The 26,821-nt window shown below is 42.5% G+C and overlaps 1 protein-coding gene across 2 annotated transcripts in view; it reads right to left on the reverse strand.

Moving 5' to 3' along the window:
* lsamp (limbic system associated membrane protein) overlaps positions 1–26,821 on the reverse strand; it is a 485,855-nt gene that overhangs the window by 67,437 nt on the left and 391,597 nt on the right. For both annotated transcript variants that reach the window (XM_086143485.1, XM_086143486.1), the window contains 2 exons: positions 3,269–3,413; positions 1,711–1,798 (listed from right to left, as the gene is read on the reverse strand). In XM_086143485.1, coding sequence (XP_085999611.1) covers positions 1,711–1,798; positions 3,269–3,413 — 233 coding nt within the window. The remainder of the gene's footprint in view (positions 1–1,710; positions 1,799–3,268; positions 3,414–26,821) is intronic.

Raw genomic sequence — 26,821 nt, forward strand, 5'->3', positions numbered from 1 at the left:
AAAATTTGAAATTTGAAACATCTTAGTGCCACATATCAACTGCAGACTGATTTCATTGACTTGATCTCTGATAAAACATTCCTTTGGATGTAAAGAGCACTGATCTTATATAATAATCATTATTTTCTTTAACCTTGACTGTTCAGAAGGGAAAAGAAGAAATGGATCTGAGGTAGTGGAAATACAAAACAAAACAAAACAAAACAAAAAAGAGATTAGTCAACTCTTCATGGTCACAACAGGAAGTAAAATCAATATGCTTTCGTTCAAAATTCCAAACATTGTTTCGGAAAAGCTTTTTTTATTGACTTAATGCCACCCGGTTCATATATACACCTGAGTAACAAACAATGATCTTGTTTTATTTCCTTTGTGATGCAACTTTGCACAAAGATTGACAAAGCGTGTCTCTGAATATATTTTCCAAACATTTTTTTGAACCCTTTTTTCTTTCCATGGTTATGAATATTATAGGTATAACCTTATGAAAGCTATAACACACTCTTGCAATAACTATATCGCACCTCTGCTCTTTCTACCCCAACCGCTTGAGGCAGAAGGCCACCCACGTCGACCTTGGATCTGCTAAAAGGCCGCGTTTCCTGGCCGCTGTCGCCAAGCGCTTGCTCGCTGTGGTCCAGACCTGTTCTACATGAGATGACTGCGATGCAATCCGGCGCCGTATAAATAAAACCTGACTCGACTTTCTATTCCTGCGAGTAAAATGACACTACGGTCTACATCCGACCAAACTGTTACACAAGCAGGAGTCTTTCAAGAAGCAACACACCCTCAGATGTAAGGGAATGTGATAATTAGAAACCTAATTATTCATTTTTCTTCTTCAGTTCTGCAGTTGGTAGTGCTATTAAAGAGAGGCTTCTCATGCTGTCTCAGGCTATAAGCCTCATCGAGTGGAGGACATTATGTCACAATTGTTACTATATTTATAAATGGATTTTACTGCTAATTATTTGTGCGTGCACAAGGGTTGACTTGGGTTGCTTGTTTGTTATTTTGAAATAAATCCAGAACTAGCATTTTTTTTTGTCTCTTTCTGGCACCTTAGCCAAAAGTGATGAAAATGTACGCAAGCGGACGTGACGTCACCTCAGGACCAAATCAAAGAGAACATGACCGTGCATCTGTGCATAACCTTCTCTTTCATCTTCAGAGCTGCTGCCGTAAATCACTGAAGATTACCTAAGATAGAAGTCCTCTCTTGTCACCCCCGCCAAAAAAGAGGAAATGGGCTTTTTCCAAAACAAAATTCGCACCCTCCGGGCTTTGTAGAAAATCCTGTAGCATGTTTGCTGTGAACTTTCCTACCATATTCAGGAGGAAATAATTTGCTATTCTTTGAAATGTAAAACCGCCGCTGAAGGCACCTTGAATTCATCTGAATCTATTTTGAAATTCCATCGCTTTAGGGTAGCATTCATAACATTTTTTTTACGATAAATATTCATATATTTTCCTTGGAGATACTTCAGAAGACGACATTTGCACATTTAATAATAGTGAGATGTGACATTGATGTCATCTTGCTTGTGTGTTGTTGGACGATGTCCCTGACTCTTGCGTTTTAAAATTCATAATGTGTAAAATAGATGGGTCAGAGTCAGTTGACTAAATGTTTGATGTAGCCTATTTCTAGCTCTCAATCTTGTGATTAAATCCCACTATGCTTGGTTATGGAATAAAACTTACCTTGTACAATGAGGTAGACCAGCGATGGCTTGGGCTGCTCTTTAGTCTGTATGGAGCAGGTGTACGACCCTTCATCATACACGTCCACCTGCACGACAAAAGGGGCGCATTGGTCATCTTTGATACTTTCTAAACTCACGTTAATGTTTTTTTTTTTTAATATTTTCTACAATTTACAAAATCATCATTAATGTACGATGAATTGAATACATATAAATATATTGGATGAATTTTTCAAAATCCTCCCAAATTTATACGTCGGTATCTTGTTTATTGTGGGGGGTTACTTTCTCAAACCAAGTGGGATACACAAAAATCTGCAAAGCAGCGCCCATATTTTTATTCTTATTTCATTATTATTTTATTTTATATATATTTTGAATCTTTATTCAAAATATTATGTGACCCTGCTCACACTGCTATGAACTGTCCCACAACCCTTCTCATACTCCTAAACACAGAATTACGTTATGAGTAGCTATTTTATTTACCATAAAAAATAAATATAAAAAAAAAAAAATCATATCACTGAAAAACCCATGGTATCGGGAACAAATCTGTGATATAATATAAGATAAAAAGTTACAAATCCGCGATACAGTGAGATTATGAAAGGTGATCCGCAATATGGCAAGGTACGACTGTATTTGTAATTTCTCAAATATAGTCGAATAACATGTCAGGTTTTCCACAAAATTATGCATTGTCAAAATTAAAATTCTTTCAGTGTCTCCATTTGCTACTGAATAAACCAATGATGAGATGAGGCTATTCTTTCGCTAATCTTAACCACAGAGGGGCTTTTGTACAAACCTGACCGCAAGCAAGGAGGGAGCGAGTGCAAACCGCCGTCTCTGGTCACAGTTTTCGTACTCGATATTTCATTCATCAGGCAACCGCAAACACATCCTCATTAGTCGCCTGCCTGATATACCACGGATGTGATACTCCACGAAGAGGGAAACCCAATCCATGACAGCAATTGTGTTAACGAAACATCACTGGGACGAGAATTGGGTTTGTTTATTTTCCCTCTATGTTCATATAAATATCAATTAATATAAATTACAAGTTTCAATTTAAACTTGGGATCAGATTTTTTTTTTTTCCCCCTACTCAAAATTTCAACATTAAACCGGTTACATTTTGCTCATTTTTATCTGTGCATGCATTGCTCTGGGACTCGCCGAAATTACTTTTGCACAATTTCACACTACCCACTTAAACGGCTTCAGAGGAATTTGAAGCCCACGATCTCCGCTCGCGGGGAAGGATTTTTACACGAGTTTACCGCATTGGTATTCGTAACTTTGGCAACAGACGGTGCAAAGTAAGAACGTCTGCTGAGGCAGAGTGGCGCAGAGTCCTGATTCTATCCAACGTGGCAGTTGGAGAATTAAGAAAAGTGTGGAATTGTTTGAAAATATGTTAAACAAACCAGACAGGGATTTAAGAAACATAAAATGAATCCATCTTAACTGTCCCAGAACCTGGCTTTAGATGAATTACATTTGTAAGGATTATAGATCAGTTCAGTGGAGGTGAAGGTGGTTTTTACCTTCTGTATGCGCAGGCTGTACTCTAGCTGTCCTTTGGTGACCAGATCTACTCTGGGGTCCAGAGACCACTTATCTTCCCCGGCAAAGATGATGTTGGATCGATTGAGCCAGGCCACCTTGGACGCTTTGTCATCAACGAAGCACCTGAGGGGGGGGAGACATCATGAGCACATTGAAGGGTGTCAGAACGAGTGGCGCCCACATTTCATTTTCTTATAATGCCTAACCTCATCTGGCGTAGGGGACAACATACGGTGCTCTAAGCGCATGAAAAATATAACGGCAACAAAAAAAAAAACACAGGAATTATTCATCCCCGCTGGGAAGGCGCGACAGTGTGATTGTCATAATACTCTTATAACACAATGTTGCAGTGCTGTGTTTGATCATTCTCGTTTTAAGTCTCTGTGTCTCCTCCTCCCTCTATCATTCCGTCTCATGTCTGATAAATACATCTCTTTTACCGGTGAGCCCGTGCATGTAAAAAAGGACACCGGTATCCTCTTGTTTACCTCTTGTTGCACGCTGTCAGAGCATTACGCAGAGTAAGCACGAGCTACGACATCTCACATGTGCGCAGGGGTGTCGAGGTGTGTGTGGGAAGGGGGGGGGGGGGGGGTGCCCAACGGCTGCCTAATGAATAAATGTAAATGTGAGAGGACGTCTGAATCAATGAGAACGGATATCGGCCGTAATGAAAGTCGACACTGAATGCATCTCACATGCAAATTTCGTTGACTCCCCCCCCGCGCCTCGGCTGCACGGGCCGCACTCGGTTGCGTTGGGACACGAGAGAGTAGATTAGCGAGGCAGTGGAGTGTGGCTATCTCTGCCAGGTGACCCTGGGTGAGGCACAAAGTGTTGTTGCAGTCACCTCCGCCTGTTACCCGGTGGGAGTTCGATGTCTGATTTGTCGGGGCCTTTTGCTCGCTGCTTGAGTCCCCGTTGAAGTTGCCGCACCTTTGTGTGGAACACGGAGAGCTCACCGGATGAGATGACTTGCCGCGACATGCCGTTCATATGTCACCATTCTCACGGGAAATGGCTCCATATTTATAGCTGCTTGGTGTAAAATATCTTTAAGGCGCTAAATAAATGGCGTCTTTTGTTTTCAAGGACTCAATCATTATTCCTATAACATCTGAAAACTGACACATGTATGTGGACTATCTCACTCTGAACACTGTATTCCATCAATCTAAAGGTATGGTATATTGACGCTTGACTTATTATAATACAAAGATACTTAAATTGCTTATATTGAACCTTTTATGAATTTTAAAATGTTGGCATTTTATATTTCTGCAAAGCTGGTTTCATGCATATCAATGTAGCTATAAAAGTACGTTGAAATAAAACCCAGTCAACACAAAAGTGCAGTTATTCATTCATTCATTCATCCATTCATTCATTCTTTCATTCTTCATTTGTACTGCATATCCTGCAGACTTGGTTACGGGTTGGTGGAGCCTATCCCAGTTTTCATTGGACTGGTCGCCAGACCATCGCAGGGCAACATCTGGAGACACACAACCATTCCCACTCTCTTCTGCACCTCATTTCAGTTTTAGTTATGGGTCTTCGATGAACCCGCTGCATGTTTGCAGACTGTGGGAGGCAACCGAAGAACCCGTGGGAGACCCACGCAGACAAGGGGAGAACATCCAAACTTAGGTCAGAATTGAACCAGGGACCTTCTTGCTATGAGGTAGAGGTACTAATCACTGCACTGTGTTGTAAATGCAACATTGGTTTAAAGCCAGTGAAGGTGTGGCCATGGATGACCCTCGACCATCAATATGCCGCCAACCAAGTTGAGGCAGTTAGAAGATAAACACCCGGACAAGCCAATGACTCTTGGCCCTCAGTATCTACACGGATGAAGTCACCGCTCTCCTTCAAACACGCTTCAGTGGACCTCTGGGCTCCCTGAAAGGAGAGGGCTGCTTTCATGGACCTGGATGAGAATAAAAGTGTCCGAATCCCACGGCCTCCCAGTTTTGGAAGGGAGTCAAGAATGATTACATTTCAGCCTAATTTACGAGGATGAAATCCCACACCTCGCGGCCCAACCTGTGTGCAGCCTTTGAAGGGCTTTACACTGCAGACCGTCTGACAGCGCATAACTATTTCTGTAGCACTCAGCTTACAGATGGCCTGCGCGGAACCGGCCCCGGCTCCCTTACAGGGAAGATCAAGATCCGAGGCTAATAGTTCATCTTGTGCCATCGCCTATCACGGCCTCTGAAACTCTATGACATCATTGGGTTAACGGCGCTGAAAATGGATTATATCTACAACTCGCCGGGCATCGGCATGTCCGCGGCCAGTTTGGGAAAAAAAAATCCCTGAAACTGCCACTGAAGTACATCAGCTTGAGCCAGAAGGAAGGTGACACCTTCAGTCTAAGAACCTCCCCTGACCTGATTGGCCGAGACACCGTCGGAACGGGAAGTGTGCGGAGTGCAACGTCGGAGCACGTGATGGATAATTCGAAATACGGTGAGATGGTTGTGCAACTGTGAGGAAAAAAGGAAGACCGGGTTAGTATTTGGAACTAGGCCAAAGATGTAGTCGAAACGGCTAAAAATGAGAAGATTGGTGAATTTGTGGCCGTTGCGGTGGTGAAAATAGAAGAGGAAATGCTAAAAGATCAGCGGTATGGGCGGAAGGCCACAATCCGGACAAAGTGAGATATATCCAGAGCCCACGTCTCTGCCATGGGTGAAAGGTGACCTGCTGGCTTGACCCAAAAACCCAAATTTTCGGCTTATCCTTGCGGTTCACAAATGCAGGACTGACACGGGGCGGGTACGATTTTCAGGCACGAGGGCTTGAGCAAAGGGAGGGAGTCACATTGAGGGAGTGGTCTCCGCTGTCACCGGGGAGCCGGACTGAGCACGACGGCAGGCTGCAAACGCCCGGCTCCCTCAGGAAATCACTACAACCTTTCAGAGCGCCCCGGTCCGGCTCCACAAATTCCACGATTAAGCCTGAGCCAACCCGACGAACTTGTCGGCAAAGAGGACGAGACATGCGTCAACAGCTCGGAAGGGGGTTGCTCATCACGCCGGTGAACATCATCCCTCCTGGCAGCTCCTGGAGTCTCTGAGGATCTCTGAACTTGGGGTAGGACCTGAAAAACCTGAGCGAGAACGCAGATCAAGAGGGACGGGAAACTCTGTGCTTTGTCTCTTGAGAAATGCATGGGAAAAGATGTTTGCCTGTAGGGGGCAGCACTGAGACTTCCCAAGTCTCTGCCCAGTCAAAAAGTGCTCTGGGATAAACATCAGTGAGGGGCAGCCAATGACTTGAGTGTTTACAAACAGGTCCAGATAGAAAAAATGTAAGTGGAAATTCCTCACTAAAGACAATATTCGGGCTTTATTCAAACTGTGAAATGTGGAGTTAAAATGACTCAGTTACGAGACCCACACAGAGTTGATTATTTTCAGTCTGGCGACTACATCTCGCTTAGTTTCCGTGCACGCTTTTTACTCCCGAGGTAAAATAGTAAGGAACAAGTGGGGGGAGGAAAGAAAGTGAAAAACATAAAGTAGTCACAATGAGGTGTGAACAGAATAATTTCTTTCTCTTTAATGGGCATTTTTTAATGAGCTGTTTAACCTCCAGCGTCGTGATTAGTTCATTGTACTTCCCCTTTTTTTCCCCAAACAATGTAGTATTTAAGCCAATCACGCGGCCTTTGTTATCACATGTATTTATATTACAGTACACTTGCAGGAACAGATTAGTGAAAAGAAACAGCTATTATGTTTTCCTCATAACGCTCCGGCCAAATGATGTATATCCGCAAGTGAAATGACGGGAATAAAAAGAACATTAATTATTTAATTTGTTCATTATTCTATGCCGCCTATCGTGCCTGCACTCAGGGTTGCTCCTGCCTTTCCCCAGCTCTCACCGGGTGAGACGCCACGTATAGAGACACAACCATTGACTCACTCATTGCACATCAGTTAGAGATGTGCAACCAGTGGCAGGACGGTATGTTAGACGGGTGCAGGACATGTATGCTAGCTGTAAGACAGTGGTTAGGTGTGCTGTGGGGGTAACAGAGAAGTACAAGGTGGTGGCGGGACTCCATCAGGGATCAGTTCTGAGCCCCTTCTTGTTCGCAGTGGTGATGGATAGGCTGACAGAAGAGGTTAGACAGGAATCTCCATGGACCATGATGTTTGCAGATGACATTGTGATCTTTAGTGAGAGCAGAGAACAGGTCGAGGAAAATCTAGAGAGGTGGAAGTATGGGCTGGAAAGGAGAGGAATGAAAGTTAGTCGCAGCAAGACAGAGTATATGTGTGTGAATAACAGCAACCCAGGTGGAAAGGTGAGGCTACAGGGAGTGGAGATCAAGAAGTTGGAGGATTTCAGGTACTTGGGGCCAACAATCCACAGCAACAGAGAGTGTGGAAAAGAGGTGAAGAGATGGGTTCAAGCAGGTTGGAATAGGTGGAGAAAAGTGTCAGGGGTACTATGTGATAGAAGACTATCAGCCAGAATGAAAGGAGAGGTGTACAAGACAGTGGTGAGACCAGCGATGCTTTATGGTTTAGAAACATTGACAATGACGAAAAGACAGGAGGCAGAGCTAGAGGTCGCAGAGATGAAGACGCTGAGGTTCTTTTGGGTGTGATGAGGATGGATAGGATCGGATATTAGTCTATCAGAGGAACAGCACATGTTAGATGGTTTGGAGAGAAGGTCAGACTGATATGGTTCAGTCATGTACAGAGGAGGGATAGAGAATATATTGGTAGACGGATACTGGAATTGGAGCTGCCAGGCAGGAGGTCTCGAGGAAGACCAAAGAGAAGATTTATGGACGTAGTGAGAGACGATATAAAGGAAGTTGGTGTGAGAGAGGAGGATACAGAGAACAGGGTCAGATGGAGAGGGTTGATTCTCTGTGGCGAACCATGAAGAGAAAAGCCGAAAGGAGAAGAGGAAAATTCTCATTCACAGGTTGTATGGAGACACATTATAGGGAGAAAATCACTCTCCCATCCACGTCATGTAGAGACAAACAACCGTTCTCTTCCTCAGTCACATGTCATATAAAGACATCAAAATATTCATTCCCATTCACACGCCATGTGGAGATGAACAATCGTTCATTCTGTTTTTCACACATCATATTGAGACATACAATTCTCTCATTCAAATGAACTTGCAGCATGTTTTCGGAGTCTGGGTTGACACATGAGAACTGAAGCAGACATGGAGAGAATGTATAAAGGACAGTGTGAGTAAAAATAATTAGAAATTGAAAGATCATCTGCTTTAATTTACTATAAATACTACAAATGTTTGTTTTTTTTAATTACGCCATCGCAGTCGGTTGTCACCATATGTTCGATACGGGTCAAATAAACAGTTAGATGAGCGCGCGGTGCCAGTTGACGTACACGGTAACAAACAGAGGAATTATATTTCCTCCCCTCCTCCTTCCCCCACTCCTTGCACCTCGATGCCGACCTCCCCTTCCCTCTCGCTATTCTTCTTTTTTTTTTTTCCCCCTCACTCCATCTGTCTCTCATCCTGCACGTACTGGCTGCTCTCAGCGGGTTTCGTCATTTCTTCATCAACACCGCCGAGCAGAAACGGACAGCATGAAACAGAAATCAAAGGAACCATTCATGATCTGCTGGACAAATGGGGTTTCTGTCTTCTTTTTTTGTCTATCATCCTTCAAAGTGTTCAAACCACCAGAGGGTCCCGACAACCCTTGGTACAGCATGCAGACTGTGCCCAGTAGTGGGTTTTTAACTTCTTTGGCTAATGAGTAACTTGCTAGAAAAAAGGAGAAAACTTCACTTGTCAGAGTGGTTGTCTCCCCGCAGCTCCTTCCTGCAGAGGATCTGTCATGGTTTGTCGAGGTGAGCGCGGGTTACCCGGCTCTGCTTGGGGGGCCTTTTTCTAGCCCGGTAAGAAAAATGGGGTATCGGCTTTTTTTCTTATTTCCTGCGGCCGACGCGGTCTGAAGCGCATTCAACAAGTCGCTTCCAAGGGGGTCGGAGGGGCGGGGGACCCGAGTTTATTGGAACTGTGATCCACGGTTGAGCAGTTCGTAATGAAAATCCATCCAATTAATTAGCTGCAGCTGCCACAATGATGCGCCATCTCACCCGTGTTATTTAGCCGGTGCCATTTGATGTATTTTAATATTTGGGAAAAAAAAAAAAAAAAGTGGGGAAATCAACCGGCAATCGCGACATGATCTCCCATTTTCTCGGACCCGCTAATGCTCTGCAGATAGCCGCTGTTAAATTAGGGAGGCATGTAAATAATTTCAAATATTTACTGTTCATCATTAACTAAAAAAAACATTTGTTTAATTTAGCTTTTTGTATCTGATTTTTTTTTTTTTCTTTTTTTTTTTTTTTTTTTTTTCTCAATCAGCCCCCGCAGAGACGTGGGCTGGGTTTATTCAAGGTCAGCTCCTGGCGGATGCCTTAACTTGCTGTCCTGCACTATTTTTTTTTTTTTTTTTTGTTGCCACGAGCTTGTGATGGATGCCCTACCTCGCTATATTATACTCCTTTTTTTTTTCCCTGGCCTGCTGTGCTGTGCCAATATGGACTGACCAATAGGCAATAGCTGACAGGGGACTGTGTGGGCTGACAGATGCCTGGGCCGGAGCTGCTGAGCTGGGCTCGTGTTGACAGGAGGGCTGGGCTGGATGGATCCCTGCTTCAGGGCTAGCCGTCGGGGAGGACTAAAGTGCAGGCCTGAGCCAGGGAGTGAAACTGTAATGAGAAGGACGATGTGCCGAGACTGACAGAACAGCCGCACCACCCGCTACCCTCATCAATACCTACTTCTCCTCATCTCACCTCATTTTTTTTCTTTCATTTTTTTTTTCGCTTTTCTAACAACTCTTACGAAACAACCCCCCAACCCCACCTTCAGCTCCCCTTTCCAGCATATCTGTCTTGTTTTGCCCCACTGTTTTCCGCCCGGAGCCTGTTCCTTTCATCTCTCCCGTTCTCACCTTTATCCTCATCGCGGTAATAAACATACCGGGTGCTCGCATTCGTTTCCAAACGGAGTTCACTATTTATGAATGTGCGAGGCGGGTGGAGTTTAGAATTAAATCTTAAAAATACAGGCCTGTGGTGAAAATTCAACTTTTAAAAGGCTCATCATAAATAATGCGTCGCATACAGTATTTCCATATTGTTGGCTGTCCATGGGGTGAACAGTCTCTGCAAATCAAAATTAATTTCTCTCATTTAGGCCATCAAAATTCTTTTAAATGATTTATTCTGTTCCTTGACGATTATTTCTTTATCACAATAAAAAAAAGTTTTCAAGGACGCCATCAGAATAGAGCGGCTGATTTGCGAGTGGAGAAAATGAAGAAACAGTTTAAGTTGGACTTGAACTTATCACAGCAGGAGGCTATCTTGGTCAAACTGGAAAAAAAAACATCAAGGAATAGAAGAGGGGGGGTCTTAGACGCGACCTTTCTCGTCTACATGCAACACCATGCTGAGATCTGTCCGTCGAGACAGATCAACACCCACGGACCGGATTCATCTGCACCCGGGGAGAGACACAATCTACACCAGGCCCTGGCAAACGCCCGAGTGATCTTTCGTTTTCCGCAATCGACATAGTAGCCTCACGATTACCTTTTCAGAGTCCACCTCAGGTGAGGAACCCAAACAACGCCCACATAACAACGCACATATTGACATAACAACCCCATTCATCCTTGTTACTGCAAACAACTTATTAACCTGATGAAGTCTCTGGGTCGGATCAACGGCCAACCCAAGCAGTTCTAAACCCAAAACTTCCCCACCGTCCGTTAGAATCTGGATGAGGTGAAATGTCTAAGAGAAAAAAAAACATATCTGGTTGCAATAAAAAGATTTGATAACGATGAACCTGGAAGACAGGGAGGCTTTGCAGACACGTTGGTGGGTTCGGTCGATGATGTTTCTACTTCCTAAATACACCTTGAACCCGAATTGATTTCACTTTCAGATGGGAGACGCAAAGCCATTGGTTTCTAGTTCGGAACACCGAATGATCCGCTGTGATTTAACAAAGTCTATCTCACTATTCAGTCGATTATTTACTTACTTTGCACCTCTGTTAGGCCTTTCTCTGCACACTATTTTCTTAAAATGCTCAATATTGCATATGTTCATTCATTCATTGATTTATTCATTGATTCACTCATTCAGTCGTTCATATCGATACAACTTCAGGCTCTTACTACTGCACCATCATTGCTGCTCTTTTGCATTTGTTTAATCTGCGCTGATCATATCCACTGACGGTACGTTGCGCACTCAACATTCTAATGGGCTGGGTTCGGTTGAACTGCAAATATAAAAAAAAAACTAAAAAACAAATTAGTTCCTTTTCTCGTCTCTCTTATCTCTGTGGCACAAACAACTGAATCACATAAAAAGCAATATTGTAAATGTTTGAAACGCTTGGATCGTGGTTCCTCGTTGTGGAATTGAGAAATGTCTGCTGCGCAGCCAAATATACGATGAGCATGCATTAATTAGTGTGCATTGGTTTGGAAATTCGATGTCTTTTGAATTTTTGGAAATCTGGAAATCCCAAGATTAGAGGCTGAACTTTGCCGTCTGTTATTCCTTTATTTTTTTCCAGTTTGGCAGAGGGGGGCGGAAAGCATCATCGGACGCCGGGAGGAAGATGAAGATGTTTTCTTTAGATCGGCAAATTCGATTTTTTTCCCAGGGAAGGAAAAGATATGGCTATAAAAGAAAGAAACACACACACAAAAAGACATGAAGCGGAAAAAAAAAAAAGGAAACTCATAAACAAAGTGACGCAGGACACTAAATAAGAGCTTAGCCGCTTCATCATCCTTAAACTACTCTCTTGCCCTTTATAGTGCAATTATTAATTGCGTGTTGTGTTCATTTGCAGCCTTCTCTAAGTCTCTTTGTTGGGATTTCGTATTTCACCTTTGACGCCGGTCGCAGGCGGGTCAGGCGAAGATGGATGACGAGGGGATAAATTGTCCCCTCCCTTTCACTCACGGTGATTTTTCACCATCAGAAGGTGCCTCATCCTGCAGAAGAGAGGAAGGCGTAACAGCCGCCCTGCCTTGATCTGACTCTACGATCCACACATAGCGCCAATTCCTGTCTCTGCAATCCCTTTTTTGGAGAGCGGGGCACCGAATTCCCCACCAACAGCCGGCAGGGAAATCCCTCGCAATGTAATTTTATCAGAATTGACTCGGAGTAACCTTTGTTGCTAAATTGATTTTTGCTCTCTGCTTCAAAAGCCTCAAGACAGCCACAAATTCCTCCATAATTCTCCCATCATGAAGCCCCCTCTATCTTGGTTGGCATGCATCGGCGCCTGGAGCGAGCCATTAATCAGGGCAGGAATGATTGTTTTGAGACTTGGCCAGCAAACCTAGCGGGGGAAATTATTAATCAAAAATGGTTACAAACAACTCAGAAATATTTTCGTGTCTGGGTGATTTAAATGTGCCCGGAACAGGCGCGGGATTCATCGGCGACGGGAGCACTTCTGAGTTTGTCGCGATTTGGTGTATTTTGTGATTTTAAAATCTCCGTGGCGAACGCTGGGGCCTGACAGAGGCGCGAAGGGGGGCAACAATAATCACGCGCTGTCGAAAACATGGAAAGTCTGTCCTCAACCCGTTACTAAAGTCGGCACGACATCTCCTTCGATGTTCTCGCCACCTTCCCACTCTTCCCTCTGCTGCGGCGGCGGCGGCGGCTTGAAAAAAGGCTCGGGAGTGCGAGGAGGAAGTGGTTGGATGACAGCAGATGGTGCCTCATTGAGATGTCGGCGGGCGGATCTATGGCGGCGCCGGTTGCCGCTATTAAATCTCCTGAGACGTGGCGTGCCTCCTCTCTCACTCATCTTTCTTTTCAACCTCTAATTCCTTCCCTTTTCTATTGTTTTGTACCTTCCTCTTATCTATCTATCACCGAGTTTCTCCTCCTGCCAGCGCCATTCGTTCTTATTCCCCGACAGTTTCCTCTTTACCATTTCTCCTCATCTTGCAACAGTTGCTTATTTCTCTTTCCTATTGCCGCTTATTATGCTGTGACATCGCTGGAGGACATGACGTGCACGACTCTCCTGTCATGGCATGAGACAGACAAATAACAGCGGCGCCCGGCAACGTGAAAAAAACGGTGTTGCACAAACTCCGGTATTTAGATTTATGCTGACGCTGAAGGTGTGTTTCTGCTGACTTTATGAATGAAAGGTCATCTGTGAGAAAAAAAAAAACAAAGGGTGGGGGAAATATTGTAAATAAGATGTGTCCCTGTTGAAGCAGTCTTATGGTGTGTGAAGTCTTTCACACCCGTCACCATTTGGATGCACTATTACTATTTCCCAAACGCGCAAGAGGCACACTCTATGTTTTTTTTTTTTTTTTGCCACCCCTCACGTTTATACACTTCAGCTCATCATGGTGAGAAAGTGGTGAATAACCCAGTGATGAACTGCGATAGAGGGGAGCCGAAGCAAGCGAGGAGAGCTTTTTTTTTTTCCTCTCGTAAGTATTAAAATACTTCAGCCCCTGCCGTGCATTTATTCAGGCTGAAAATGAAATAAGGCGTCATAAATTCTGGTCTGAAAAATAAACTGGTTTATACACATTTGCCGGCCCAGAACGGCGTTTATGTTTCCCCGTGCAGTCTGGAGATAATATACCACCTCAAACTCATATTCCATGTCTTCCGTGCCCATGTGAATATCAGGAAATGTGCCTGAATGGCAAAAGCAGAAATAAAGAGCCACGCCACCTTTTTCTCGTGACACTTTTAATCCCAAGATTTAATGTGGTGTGATTATTAGTATAATTATTATGAAAAATCAAAGCTTGGGGGCTCCATTTGGAATTCGCTTTAACCCCCCCGCCCCGCCGGGGTTTGAAGTAATCAGTAATTTCTCTCTTGCGGGCTAATTTTCAAAAGCGCAACTTTTTCATTTATTGGCTTGTAACAGATGCCATTTGACATCGCGTCTGAGATGTACAGCGTTTAGTCCGCCGGTTGGACTTTAAAGGTTAATCAGCAGTCAGCATATCTAATACGGGGACTGACAGGTGCCACGGCGAATGAGAAGGTCAGAAAGGTCTGCGGTGATTTGCCGCCCGGCCCGGAATTGCTAATTTGCGCTGCAATGAGGAGGCCGATAGGTTTACAGCTTTTTTTTTTTTTTTTTTTTCCGCCTGGATGTTAATAAGGCTGGTTCGAAGGATGTGTTTAATGAATGAAGTACAATGAGCTGAGAAAAAAAAAGAAAAAAAAAGTCTATCGCAGCCATCTGAGCAATGCTGTACTTTTGATTTTTACACGAATACACCTCACACCATCGCTTTTAATTTGCTGAGTGGTCAACAGTGTGACTTAAACCTCATAATTAAGGACTTGTTTCATTTTTTTTCCATTTTGAAACGTTGTGCGCTGATTAACGCGTCTGCCTCGTAACATAAGGGCCCTGGTTTGATTCTGATAATTCATGGAAGAACCTGAATTTGCCCAGACATACATGAGCAAGGTTGTACGTTTCCACATGCAAGATAAGATAAGATTGAATTTATTGATCCCATGATGGGGTGATTCAGTTGTCACAGCTGCCTTACAGGGGGGACAGAAAGTGTGTAAATATAAAGAATATGCAAAGAAAGGTTATAGAAACAAATAAAGAAGACCAAAATTAATTTAATTATAATTATACAATTAAAGACAAAAATATTAAAACAAATCAAAAAAGAGCACGAGCACAGTAGGAGATGTGGGTAGCAAAAATGAAATGGTGTCCAGGATGATATGTATAAATATAATATAAATATATATAAACATGTAGCAGGGATAAAAGGGGTAATTAGAGATGGAATTAATGGGGTAGTGCAAAAAATATTTTTCGGTAATGCCCGTAAAGACCATCAACACCATGCTATATTCAAGAAATGTGACTCTGTGATGGACTGGCGACTTGTACGGGATACAACCCGCCTCTCACCCAATGAGAGATGGGATACACTCTTGCGACCCTGACGGGAGTGTATGCGGTTTAGATTACATATGAATAATAAATTAATGAAATATTTCTTGTAATTGTTTAACAAAAACAAAAGGAAAAACGGCAGGGATAAGGAAAACAACATATAAACACAACTTCTATCTTATATTATATCTGCGCGATATAGCGCCTTTGTTGGAGACACAATGTTGAGTTATGCTTTGCTCTCCTTGTGTGATCACTGCGCCTCGTCTTGTTAAGTGTCTCCTGCTGCTGCAGCCGTTTAATTGCCTAAACTGACTTTAGTCAGATATAACAACACATTTGCGATCAAGGAATGAGGATCCACAATATTTGTATGGAGAATCTACCGCTAAAGTATTGCCTGCCGACTTCATGTAGCAGCTAATGAATTTCAGCTGAAGGACTCCCCTTTGAGAAACCGCACTCTGGAAGGATTTGTTTACTTTTTTTTGTCATCTGAATGGAAAAGGACACCCGGTGAGAAGCACCACGGTAGCCAGGACAGGCCAGCACGAGAAACATCACAATCGCTTTTCTGATATTCCATTTGTGTGTTCGCAGGTGGTTGTCAACAAAGCAAGATCGGCCGTTCTTGATTGTGTACGTGTGGACAAAGCTGCTCTTCTGATGGGCTTCCCGTTGGAACGGAAGATTAAAACAAACGATGGGATTTGTTCTGCCTGCACCTTTGGCGATAGATGCAACAATACCCCGTCCATATTATTCGGGATTCATTCCCTTTAGGATCGCAGTAAAGAGTTTGAATGCAGATCTGTGTTTAGCTTCCCTATGACACTCGCTCGCTCAAATGTGCATCATCTGGCGGAGAAGATTGGTGTCGATACCGACATGAGCCTTTCAATGATTTCCTACGGGTCTCAAAATCTTGAGTGCTTTAAAGGGAGGAGCCGTGGAAACCCCTCTGGGCCTTCGCAGGCCGGAAGAGCTCTTCGTCGGCCCATTTCTCGCCTGTACTGTTCGTATTTGTTGCAAGGAAACAGCTGACCGGCCGTCAAAAGCGTTTTTGAAAATGCCCGTCCACAGTCCTTTTATTGTCATCCCACTATGATGAGAATGGAACAAAATTTGTTTCCTAAAGCCTGATAGACATCCATTGGCACCACAACATGACAAAAATAAAGACATCTATAAAATATGCACCATAAACACAGGTACTATACAGTATATATGTTTTTACATATATATATATGGAAAGGGACACCCGGTGTAAAATATATATTTATGTATGTATATACATTTGATATATATATATATACTTTTGTATATAAATGTATGTATGTATGTATGTATATATGTATGTGTATATATATATATATATACATTTGTTATATATATACATTTGTGTATATGTATACATATATACATGTATATGTATAATAACTAGCGTCAGCTAATGCACATCCAAAATATATACAAAAACAAAATAACTAGCTTATGTTAATGTACATCCAAGTAAACATCGTAGCAAATTATCTGGGAGTGGATTATGAGTTTCACCAAGCATCTATGTCACATAGTTCCTCAAAGAATCTGCCTTGGAGTCAGAGCTGCGATAGTTCTAGTAACCGAGGTCCTGGTTCCTGGTTCCTCTGCTGTCCAAATGCACCAAAAAAACTGCTTAGTTCCTGAAAAGGTTCAAGGAACTGCAGAAAAGGATCCTACAGTGCGAAAGTGGCTATAGTTACATGATACATGGGCATGGAAAAAACTCTTGATCAAACAAGTTGCAGTTTGCCTTGACCTTTGCAGTGTGTGTGTGTGTGTGTGTGTGTGTGTGTGTGTGTGTGTGGAAATGGACAAATAGAAAACGGGGAGGGTTGGCAAACAGCTCTTCATCATTCAATTATCAAATCTAAAATATAATTAGGAAAGTAAAATATGACCTTTGAAGGAGGTAAGTGGGGGTATTGGAGTAAAAATGCTGACCAAATCACGTGCCAGACAAAGACCGGGTTTCAGGAAATGGAAAAACGCTGGAGCTGCTCTCGAGCACATAAAGCCATGGGAGTTGATCGTTGTCTCTTCAACAACCGCCGTCACTGAATCCTTTTTATTGCTCTTTTTTCAGACTTGTTTTCCAAACGGCGTTTCTGAATCTGCGTGGACTAACTCTAATTAAATCTATCCTCAAATCAGCCGTTAGTTTAAACCTTCAGTCTGTTAAACTACAAAGAGATTAGCTTCATCCGAACCCAGTTTTATACAACTCTATTCTGAATAATGGACTTTTTAATCATTTAGAGACCGGTGGATTAGTAGTAGATGAAAACGAATGGGTTCAGGAGCGCCGGGATGTATTTTGACCATATATTTGTTATTTAATTTCCTGGGAGAGGCAAATTAAATGAAGGGAAAATATAATTTGCTTGTTTAGTGGATTGACCTTTAGAGTTTGAATTAATTAGTCATGGTAAATTTGATAATAGCATCAGAACCATGGCTATTATAACAATACTGTTTTAAGCAGGCAGGAATTTAGGCTTCAGAACGGATAATATAAATGAGTATATATTTTTTTCTTAATTATGAATAATCTTCCTTATTAGTGATTCATTCATTCATTTATTCAGACAGGCATGGGGTCAAACTTGTAGTCTTGTTTCAACCAGTTTTGGATTGTGGGAGCAAGCAGGTGGTCGAGGAGAGAAGCCACACAAGTACGCAGATAACCCCTCACCACTCTTCCACAGTTTCTCTATTATTCAGTCGTTCATCATCGAAAATGTTTACCCTGCAGTCAGGGCCGCGGGGGCGCGGTAGCCTATCCCAGCTGTTATTGGGTGGGGTTCACCCTGGACCAGGAGACATTTATATGGCTATATAAAAACAAACAGTGGATCCTTGACTTGTGAGTCTCTCAACTTCGGCTCTTTAGCTTTGTCATACAAGTCGAGATCTGACTTTTCGGAGTTTTGACGCCTACGTGGTTGCCGCTGTCTCTGAATTGGGGTTTAAAAACAGTTGGACGCACCACCCGCCACTCGGTAGGCCAGACAAAATCATGCGGTGTGCACGTTGTCAACTCGTCCGTGAAGAGATGCAGAAGTTGCTGTAGGTGACCGAGAAAATCGTCTGTGAGAAGGCAGGAGACATTGACTGGGATTTGCTGCTGCAAATGGTGGGAACGTCAACGGACGAGCCATTAGGAGAGTCATTCAAAGCCGGTCGAGGACGGTTTGATCATTTTAAAAAGAGGACCGGGACTCACTCCGTCCCTAAATTAAGTTTAGCCATAAAGTGTAGCGTAGTGTGCAAGTTAAATTTAGCAATAAAGTGGAGCGTTAAGTGAGTAAGTTAAGCGATAGAGCACGAAATGAGAAACTCTGCCACCCTCCTCCGCTGCCGCTGCTGGCATCTTCATCTGATCTGCAAAGTAATTAAGCTCAATAAAATCAGTTTATTTCTTTACATTGTCGATTATTATTTATTATTCATTTTTAAATCCTTAATTTCTATTTATAAAACATGTTTTTCTTTTTTAAAAAAATAAGAAAACAGTCGAGCTGGAACAGATTCATAGTGTTTCAATTCATTTTCATGGGGAAATTTAATTTGATGTAAGAGCAAATTGAGTTACGAGCTCGGTCACGAAATGAGTAAGACTCCTATATCAAGGTAGCACTGTGCAACCATTCACCCTCTCATTCACTGGACAATCTAAGATTTTAAGACTGTAGCCACATATACAGTATATATACATAATTATTATCAGTAAGCTTTGCTCCAAAATGGTTTGTTGCATCGCTTCACTTGCAAACTCAAACACCAACGGCGGGGGCTGTCGTGTGAGATGCCAACTGGATTAGTGACAGCAGTTGGGGATTTGATGTGTTTCTCTCGAACAAGTTGGCACAGTCTGCGTTTGAAGGGGGCAGGGATTGGCGGGGCGGGGTGAAACCAGCAACCCTCCAATCACGGGGCTGCTCACGCTTCTATTCTGACCTCTGAAAGCGGGACCGACTTACAGCAAGAAATGAATTTGTCGATACGAATGAACGCGCACGAGGACGATATTTGCGAGTATTTCAGTGAAATCAATGGCCACTGGTCATTTATTGGTATGAAACACAGATATCAAACTTTAAAAGTGAAGAACTCTATCTAAGATATATAAAAACTGGGATCAATGGTGCACATGTGAAGGGTGCATCAGCGGGAAGAATGTCTCTGTAATGATTAAGGTTATATTCTTTTTCTCACCCTTGTTCCTCGCCTCTTCCCAACTCAGGGATTCAGCGCGAGATCCAATTTTATTTGACGTGGCGGAGGTGCGGGGCTCTAAGGACGCCTCCAACGGTAATGGCTTGTAGAATCAATCAAGCCACGGGGCATTTTTCTTTGAGTTCACGAATTCTCTACAAACGCAAGCAATTCAAGGAGAACCGGAGAAGGGGAAGGTGCTGTCCTGGAGAATGGATGTGAAATGGAGAGGCTCAACTGCCCACTTAGCCGGAAGGAAGGAAGGATCACTGAAGTGTATATCGTTACACAATCAATTTTTTAATCGATATCTAAATTTAGATATATTCTATATCAATACACATCCATCGATATATACATTTGTTCATTCAGTCCCTATCTTTACTGATAGTACTGGTGGACTGTACTGGAGCTGGAGTGAGAGGCGGCGTTCATCCTGAAATGGTCATCACTTCATCTCAGGGCCACGTACAGGGATATACAACCATTCAGCTTCTCATTTCACTCTCAAACCAAAAAAAAAAAAAATCCTGAGCTGCAAAAAGCCCTTTCTAAGAGGCCAGTTTACTTTTTTTAGTAAACTGTACCCAAATACAAGAAATCTCGTATTGGTTTATGACGTCCTTGACCTCCGTCGCTGTCTCCCACAAATTTATGAAGAAAGTCCTGTTCCATCATTCCAAAGTACGCCATTTGTGATGTAAAAACTAATTTCCCGGGGGAACTACTTGGCGGGCGAAGCGGATGAATATGTCGAGGAAGACGGCTTCGTACATTTACGCCGGTTGTACTTTCATTTTCCTTTGTGTTGTTTTACGGAAACTTTTCGCCTTTAGTTATGGCTCCCGGGCCCGAGTCAAACTCTTGTAACAAGAAGAGAGTAGAGAGAAGAAGGTCGAGAGAAGAAGGTACAGAGGCCTGCAACAGATCCTGAACCCTCTACCTCACGTGCCTCTACACACTCCACTGTGTCACCTTTGGTGACATACAGTAAGAACTTATGAGATGAGATGAGATGAGAACAACTTTATTAATCCCGAAGGAAATTGTTGTGCCAGAGTTTCAAGTAAAAAACACAACAGTAATAGATAATAGTAGAAAGGAGGAAGAATAAGAAATATAATGAAATATGAAACTGTTAGCAGTAACTACAAAGATTGAAGATTCCCTGCGGCTGAGGGAAGAGGAATTAAAAAGTCTGATAGCCTCAGGTAGGAAAGGTAGGAAACTCATGTAAAGTACTGTGCGAGTTCTGACTTACAGAGAAAATTGCGTCCTGTGGTGCTGTTGGAACAGACTTTCAACCTCCTGTACTGTACATTACAACCATAAATTTAAGAAACTAACCTCAATAAGTATAAAGGAGAGGATCAACGGGTTGCTGAAGGTGTTGCCATGGCAACAACAGCAACAGCCAATAAGGTTTTTTTTTTTTTAATTTTTTTTAAGGCAGTGACAATTCCGATATTTGTTCTCTCCTAAGTTCTAAGCTCTTCTAAGCTTTATTTTGGTTTGAATATTCACTTCCCTGAAATGAGCGTGCTGCCGCCGCTGAGTTCTTCCAGATGAAGAACAACTCAGACCCTGAAGTGGCCCCCCGGGTCCGTTCAAGGCCTGGAAAGTGAGCACTCCCGGACCCCGTGGAGAGACTTTACCGTCCATGAGATGAACGTTTTTCAGTTAAATCATCTAAATTTTTTCTTTATTTTTTTGCTCTTTTAGCTGAGTTAGCGTCACGTGGGGAGACAGGAAGATGGGAGTGTAAACGGACGCTTAGGCCACAAAGATGTTGACCTCTTGTTGTAACAATGCAACCCTCCATTGTCAGTCATAACAACACTTACAGTGTAGTTTTAGGCTTTTTAGAAGAAGATCTCAGCCAGATTGCAATGTATGAAGATAATGAAGCGTGAATCTATTGATTCGTTGAATTATTCATGAGGTTATTCAAGCGGTAAGACACAGCCCCAAAAGAGCTATAGAGTTCAGTTGTAAAACTCATTGCCCCCCAGAATAATGATAATTTAAGACCATAATTTAGACTCAGCAGGGGACTCGTGAACGAATGCAAATAAATTATCTTATCTATGACCTAAATTACTGTTTAACTGCCAGACAGAGGGGTGACACAAACAAACATGAAACCTCGTCTTTTCAGCACATTAACGCACGGATTAAAAACATGCCGACGGACATTGCTTCAGAAGAGATCCTTTTCAGAGCGCGGCTCTGAGTCGATGTCATCAGAGTACATCCTCAAGAACATTTTTAAGTCACAATGAAGGTTTGGATCTCATTCCCCCTTGCCTTTCAGAAGGATCGAGAAGCATTTAAGCCGATGGGAGAACTGCAATTCTTTTTAGTCTGCCAAATAAGACAAGTGTTAAAAGGGATGCGGAATCAAAACTATACATATAGTATAGGCATTCATATATGTATACATACATATACAAAAATACATAGAAATATATAGGTTATATAGGTATATATACACAGTAATAATCTTCATATGAATAAGTGTGAATGCGATCTTAGCAATTAAATGTAGGCACTTTGTCTGTTGCTGATAGCGGCCTTGTTGTGATGCAGGCCAGAGGGAACCTTTAGTGCATTATTTTGCAAGAGTTGTGGCAACTGAAAGTTATTCTATTCATTCTGGCAATGCAAATTTTAACCAAAAGGGCTTGTAGTATGATTTGTATTGCAAATAGCAAAAGTAAGGGGGGGTCTTAGTTATATAGGCTCGCAGTATTGGGAACAGCATTATAGCTGTTATTATTTTACAGTGTAATCCATTTACATGCCTTCATTTTAACATTTCTGCCAAACCTCAGCTGCAACGCTACACGCTATAAGAGAGAAGCAGAATAGGAGAATCTAAAGGAAAAAAAAAACAAAAAAAACATGGCATAGCCTTTTAAAGTGCACAGGATCCGTGGCTAAGAATAAAACCCCTTGCCTCGTGCACTCATGTGTGCCAGTACGCGTGCACTCAGAAGACCTCATTTGCAGAGCAGGAGATCGGCAAGTGTAAAACTAAAGATTCTGGGTAATGATCCAGCAATGCTATATTACCCCAACAGCCCGGAAACCTTTTCCGAGGAGCTATAAACACAGATGATCTCGAAGATTCTGTTTTAATTGCTTTCTGTTCGGCGCAGGGTGCGGGGAAGTGGGATAGTTGGAGGGTTGGGGATGAAAGGGAGAGACTGCCTAGTTCCCCCGAGCAACTGCTCCACCTGATAACGCCGAACAACACCGGGAGAAAAAAAAATGGAACGAGAGGACAGGAGGACGAAAGATGCATTTTTTTCCTCTTCTTGAAATCATTCCTGCTTTTTTTTTTTTTTTTTTTTTTTCCTCTGAAAGCCATGCAGGCTTGAAGCAGCTAATCGTGTTTAAAAAAAAGGGGAAAAAACTGCCACGAGAAATACAAACAAACAAACAAACAAATGACAAAAACCAACAAGCAGACAGCTGTAATTCTATCACAGTGGTGGTTTGAGAACAAAAGAAACAGTGCGGGCTGTGAAACTCTGTGCAGAAAGAGAAATTAGCCTCTGGCACAAACACAGAGGAGAGGAGTTTATGGAGCGCAGGGTTTGTCTTTTCATAAAACACAACTATAAGTGACGGCGCAGCATCTAGAAATAACCAATAACTGGTAAATAATGGCTCCCGGTCCAACGCCACAGCCATGGGCATGGTTTACTAGTCTTCTAAACAAGGTAAAATGAGCACCTCCAACAAATTTACAAAATACAACCTGAGTTTTAAAGTTTTCTGCTGCTTTTATGTTGGGATGTGATGAAGTTACAGATCCCAGAACTGAGTATGTCATTAAGTAAGTCAATAAGTTCGGACAACAATCTCCAAACTGAAGTCGACCTGTATAGAAAAATACTCAAACCGCATTATTTTTATACCCCCAAATCGGGAAACAAGTTAAACTTTAGAGCTCCGAAACGACGGTTTGCGAGTGCCGCCGGACTCGTTAGGTTATCGGGGAAAGACGATGAACTTATCTTTCCGCGGTCTGCAACATCGCCTGCATCTGCCAATGGCATCACCACACCCAGAGGGTTGCCGGCGCTGCCGTTGAGCCACCAGACCGCCATCGCTGTTTTTGAAGTAATCTAAAGTCTTACTGATTTTGATCCTCCTCCAAGTGTGAGCACTCTGGCTCACATCAACTGGAAAACCCATTTTGTACATCCTCAGCTCGGCCAATTTCTATCTGTCACAGGTAGTGGAGAATTGACTGTGCGACATGTAGCATATCACTTTAACGTGACAGTAAAACGGGAAATCACTTTGCACCAGCCACATGCTCTTGTCGACTTCCATAAGAACTTTGTTCAGTCAGAGGGAAAAGTCCTTAAAGCTAAATGGTTTGTTGGTGGGTGAGATAGGGAATCGCTGCCAAGTCCTGTCTCCTTGCACCCTCTAAGGACACAGAGTGCAACAACTAGGTCTGTGAATCATACACTATAATTCCACATACAGGAAAATATCTGCGCCAATTTTGGCAAGGAGTTTCAGTGAACAGGAATGCATCACACTTACCATATAATACTTATATAAAACAAATGGGACACCAAATGTAGACTTTACTTTCCGAAAAGCAACCGTGACGAGAGGTTGTAGCGCACTTAGCTCCGTTCAAGGTAAAAAAAAAAAAAAAGGCTATTTTACACATTGTGTCGCCATTAAGATAATTACAAATGATTATTTAATCTCAGAGCGGGTGGTCGCTTTTTCTCATATACACACAGCCTCAATCAATTACGTTTTATTATAAAATAAAGGCTTTACAATTCCCATTAAAGAATTTACATTTTGGTATTAATACACGTAGTTTGGAAAAACAGGGTCCAATCAAAGAATTACCAAATTTAGAAAATGAACGATAATTATCGTGTTTAATGATCGCGCACAGCTAAATCTTGGCATGGCTGACTTTCTGGTGAAACCTAAACAGTCTGGACCAAATTTGATAATTTGGTGCTCCAGATGATGACGGCACGCGGTCCAAGGGTCTCGCCGCAACTGTGTTCAGGTTTGTTTGTTAGTCTTAATTAGATGTCATCACTTTAGCTGCCGCAAAAACGAAGCCGGACAGATTGTTTCTCTCAATGCGTCTCGGCGCGTCGGTGTTTTAATTACAAATATCCAGCAGGTTTGAGAAATGAACAATTTCCTGCCGGAGGAACAAGCTGCTTCTCTCTTGTCGATCGAAAATAACTGTGTATGAAGTTATGATAAGCTTAATTAGTTTCCCCTGGGGCTAGATCCTTCATGTCAAATAAAAAAAAACAAAAAAAAAATAAAACCATTGTTACGTTTACCGCTTCACATTTACAAAGTAAAAGCTGAATTTTTAGATGCGTGCGGGTGAACGTGTCCAGATGAGGATGACATGAGGGTCAGAGGAGGGAGCAAAGTAATATCCTGGCGCCTTGCATGCTAAAGCAATTAGCATGCTAAAGCAATTAGCACAAAAAAAAAATCTTCCTACAGATATAACAATGAGCTTTTTCGTATGGACCCACACAAGTTTTGCTTGAAAACCAAATATGAAACAAGCATAGCTTAATACTATACAATATATAACTTAATATTGCAAAATCCTGTTTTCTGCCTAAGTAGCAGGGTACCAGTATTAGCCTAAGGTCGCTATGACTACTGTACACAGAGGAGAGGGTGTTTGTGGGTCCTGTTGTGATTTTCGTGCCAAAACACCAGCAGAAAATTCTGGATTTGTAGAATTAGCGGTACATGCATTTTAGACTATCCCGGCGGGCCAGCTTTAATAGTCATTTGGTCTGGCTTTACAGGCCAAATATAATTAGAGTGCGGGCCAAATGTGGCCCGCGGGCCAGAGTTTGCCAACTATGCATTAGCATGAGCCAGTATACTCTGTTTACAAGTCAGATTATAAGACTCAGCTCAGGTCATGAATTAGTGACTTAGTAAACTCAAACTCCTGGAGAGGCGCAGACTGTGTTTAATTATCTTTCGGTAAGTCGCTCTGCTCCGTTGCTGTCCATCACCAGGCAAAGAGGCCCGGGGAGAGGAAGTCAAGCGCACCGTAACAGGTGCAGCACCCCCGGCGCAGTCTCCCCTCCCTTACATTACACTGACAAACTACCGCCGTCCTGACAAACACCATGAGAGATGGCGGACAGAACCAGGAGGCGGAATCATGACTCTGCATTTTTGTAGAAATAAATGGCTTGAAGAGACGGCGAGAACTGTCTTCACGCTGTCCGGCCAAAAGAAACCGAACCGAAAGAAAACAAAAATAAGCCTTTTTTATTTTGCATGGTCAAGGTGAAATCCACACAAGTTAAGGTCTGGCATGTCCTGCAGAGCTGCTACCATGCGTGAGCTTGCAAATTTTTCTCCGTTTCATTTTGACTTTTGAACAGTCAGAGACGAGAAAGAGAGAGCGAGGATTTCACGCTCGGCGAAAATATTCTTTTATTATTATTTTTGGTCGCGAAGCGTCAGTCGTGAGCATCTGCACCGACTTCTTCTTCTGAATGAGAGAGGCGAGAGCTGAGCGGTTAAAAGTAATCAGCTTCTCAAAACATATTGTTTGTAAGGAAACTTCCACTGTGATAAAGTGGCTCTGTCTCGGCCCTCGAGAGGAAATTTATTTAATGAAAAAACTTGATCTATGAGGGTATTTCTTTGAAATGGTTCGCTTATAATTCATTTCGGTGGAGGCAACACAACTTTTATAATACTTCAGAGATAAATGATTTTTGAAGTCCTTATGTAGCCCAGTCAATATTTTGTATTGTTTTATTTCGCCGGAAATATTTCTTTGGATACGGCGCGTTGCGATAAGTAGAATAATGAAAGCCCATTCAGTTATGCCTTTTATTTGTTCTCCACCATTGCTGATATTGGCTGCGCTATGTAATGTTAAATTCTGCTTAAAAAAAAAAAAAAAAAAAACAGAAAAAAAATACAAAATTACTTGAAGTCTGATGAGATGAGGGGGAGAACACCCCTGCGCTCAGACGCTTCTTAAATACACGAACGAAGACGCACATTTTTCCTTTTTTGAGCGTCCAAAATTAAAGACTGTCACATTTGCCAAAGATACTGCTGGGGGGGGAATTAAATCGAGAGAGACACGCAAAAACAAGCTTTTCTCTTTCTTCCTGGTAAGATTTGTTTTATTGCAGCAGTTGTTTTGGTTAATGACATAATTAAAAGTTGTGCTGCATATCTGCCTAGGTGTGTGCGTGTGTGTGTGTGTG

Source organism: Fistularia commersonii, chromosome 3, assembly GCF_037954325.1.
Source record: "Fistularia commersonii isolate RoL2024-O1a breed Wild chromosome 3, RoL_Fcom_v1.0, whole genome shotgun sequence".
Lineage (NCBI taxonomy): Eukaryota > Metazoa > Chordata > Actinopteri > Syngnathiformes > Fistulariidae > Fistularia > Fistularia commersonii.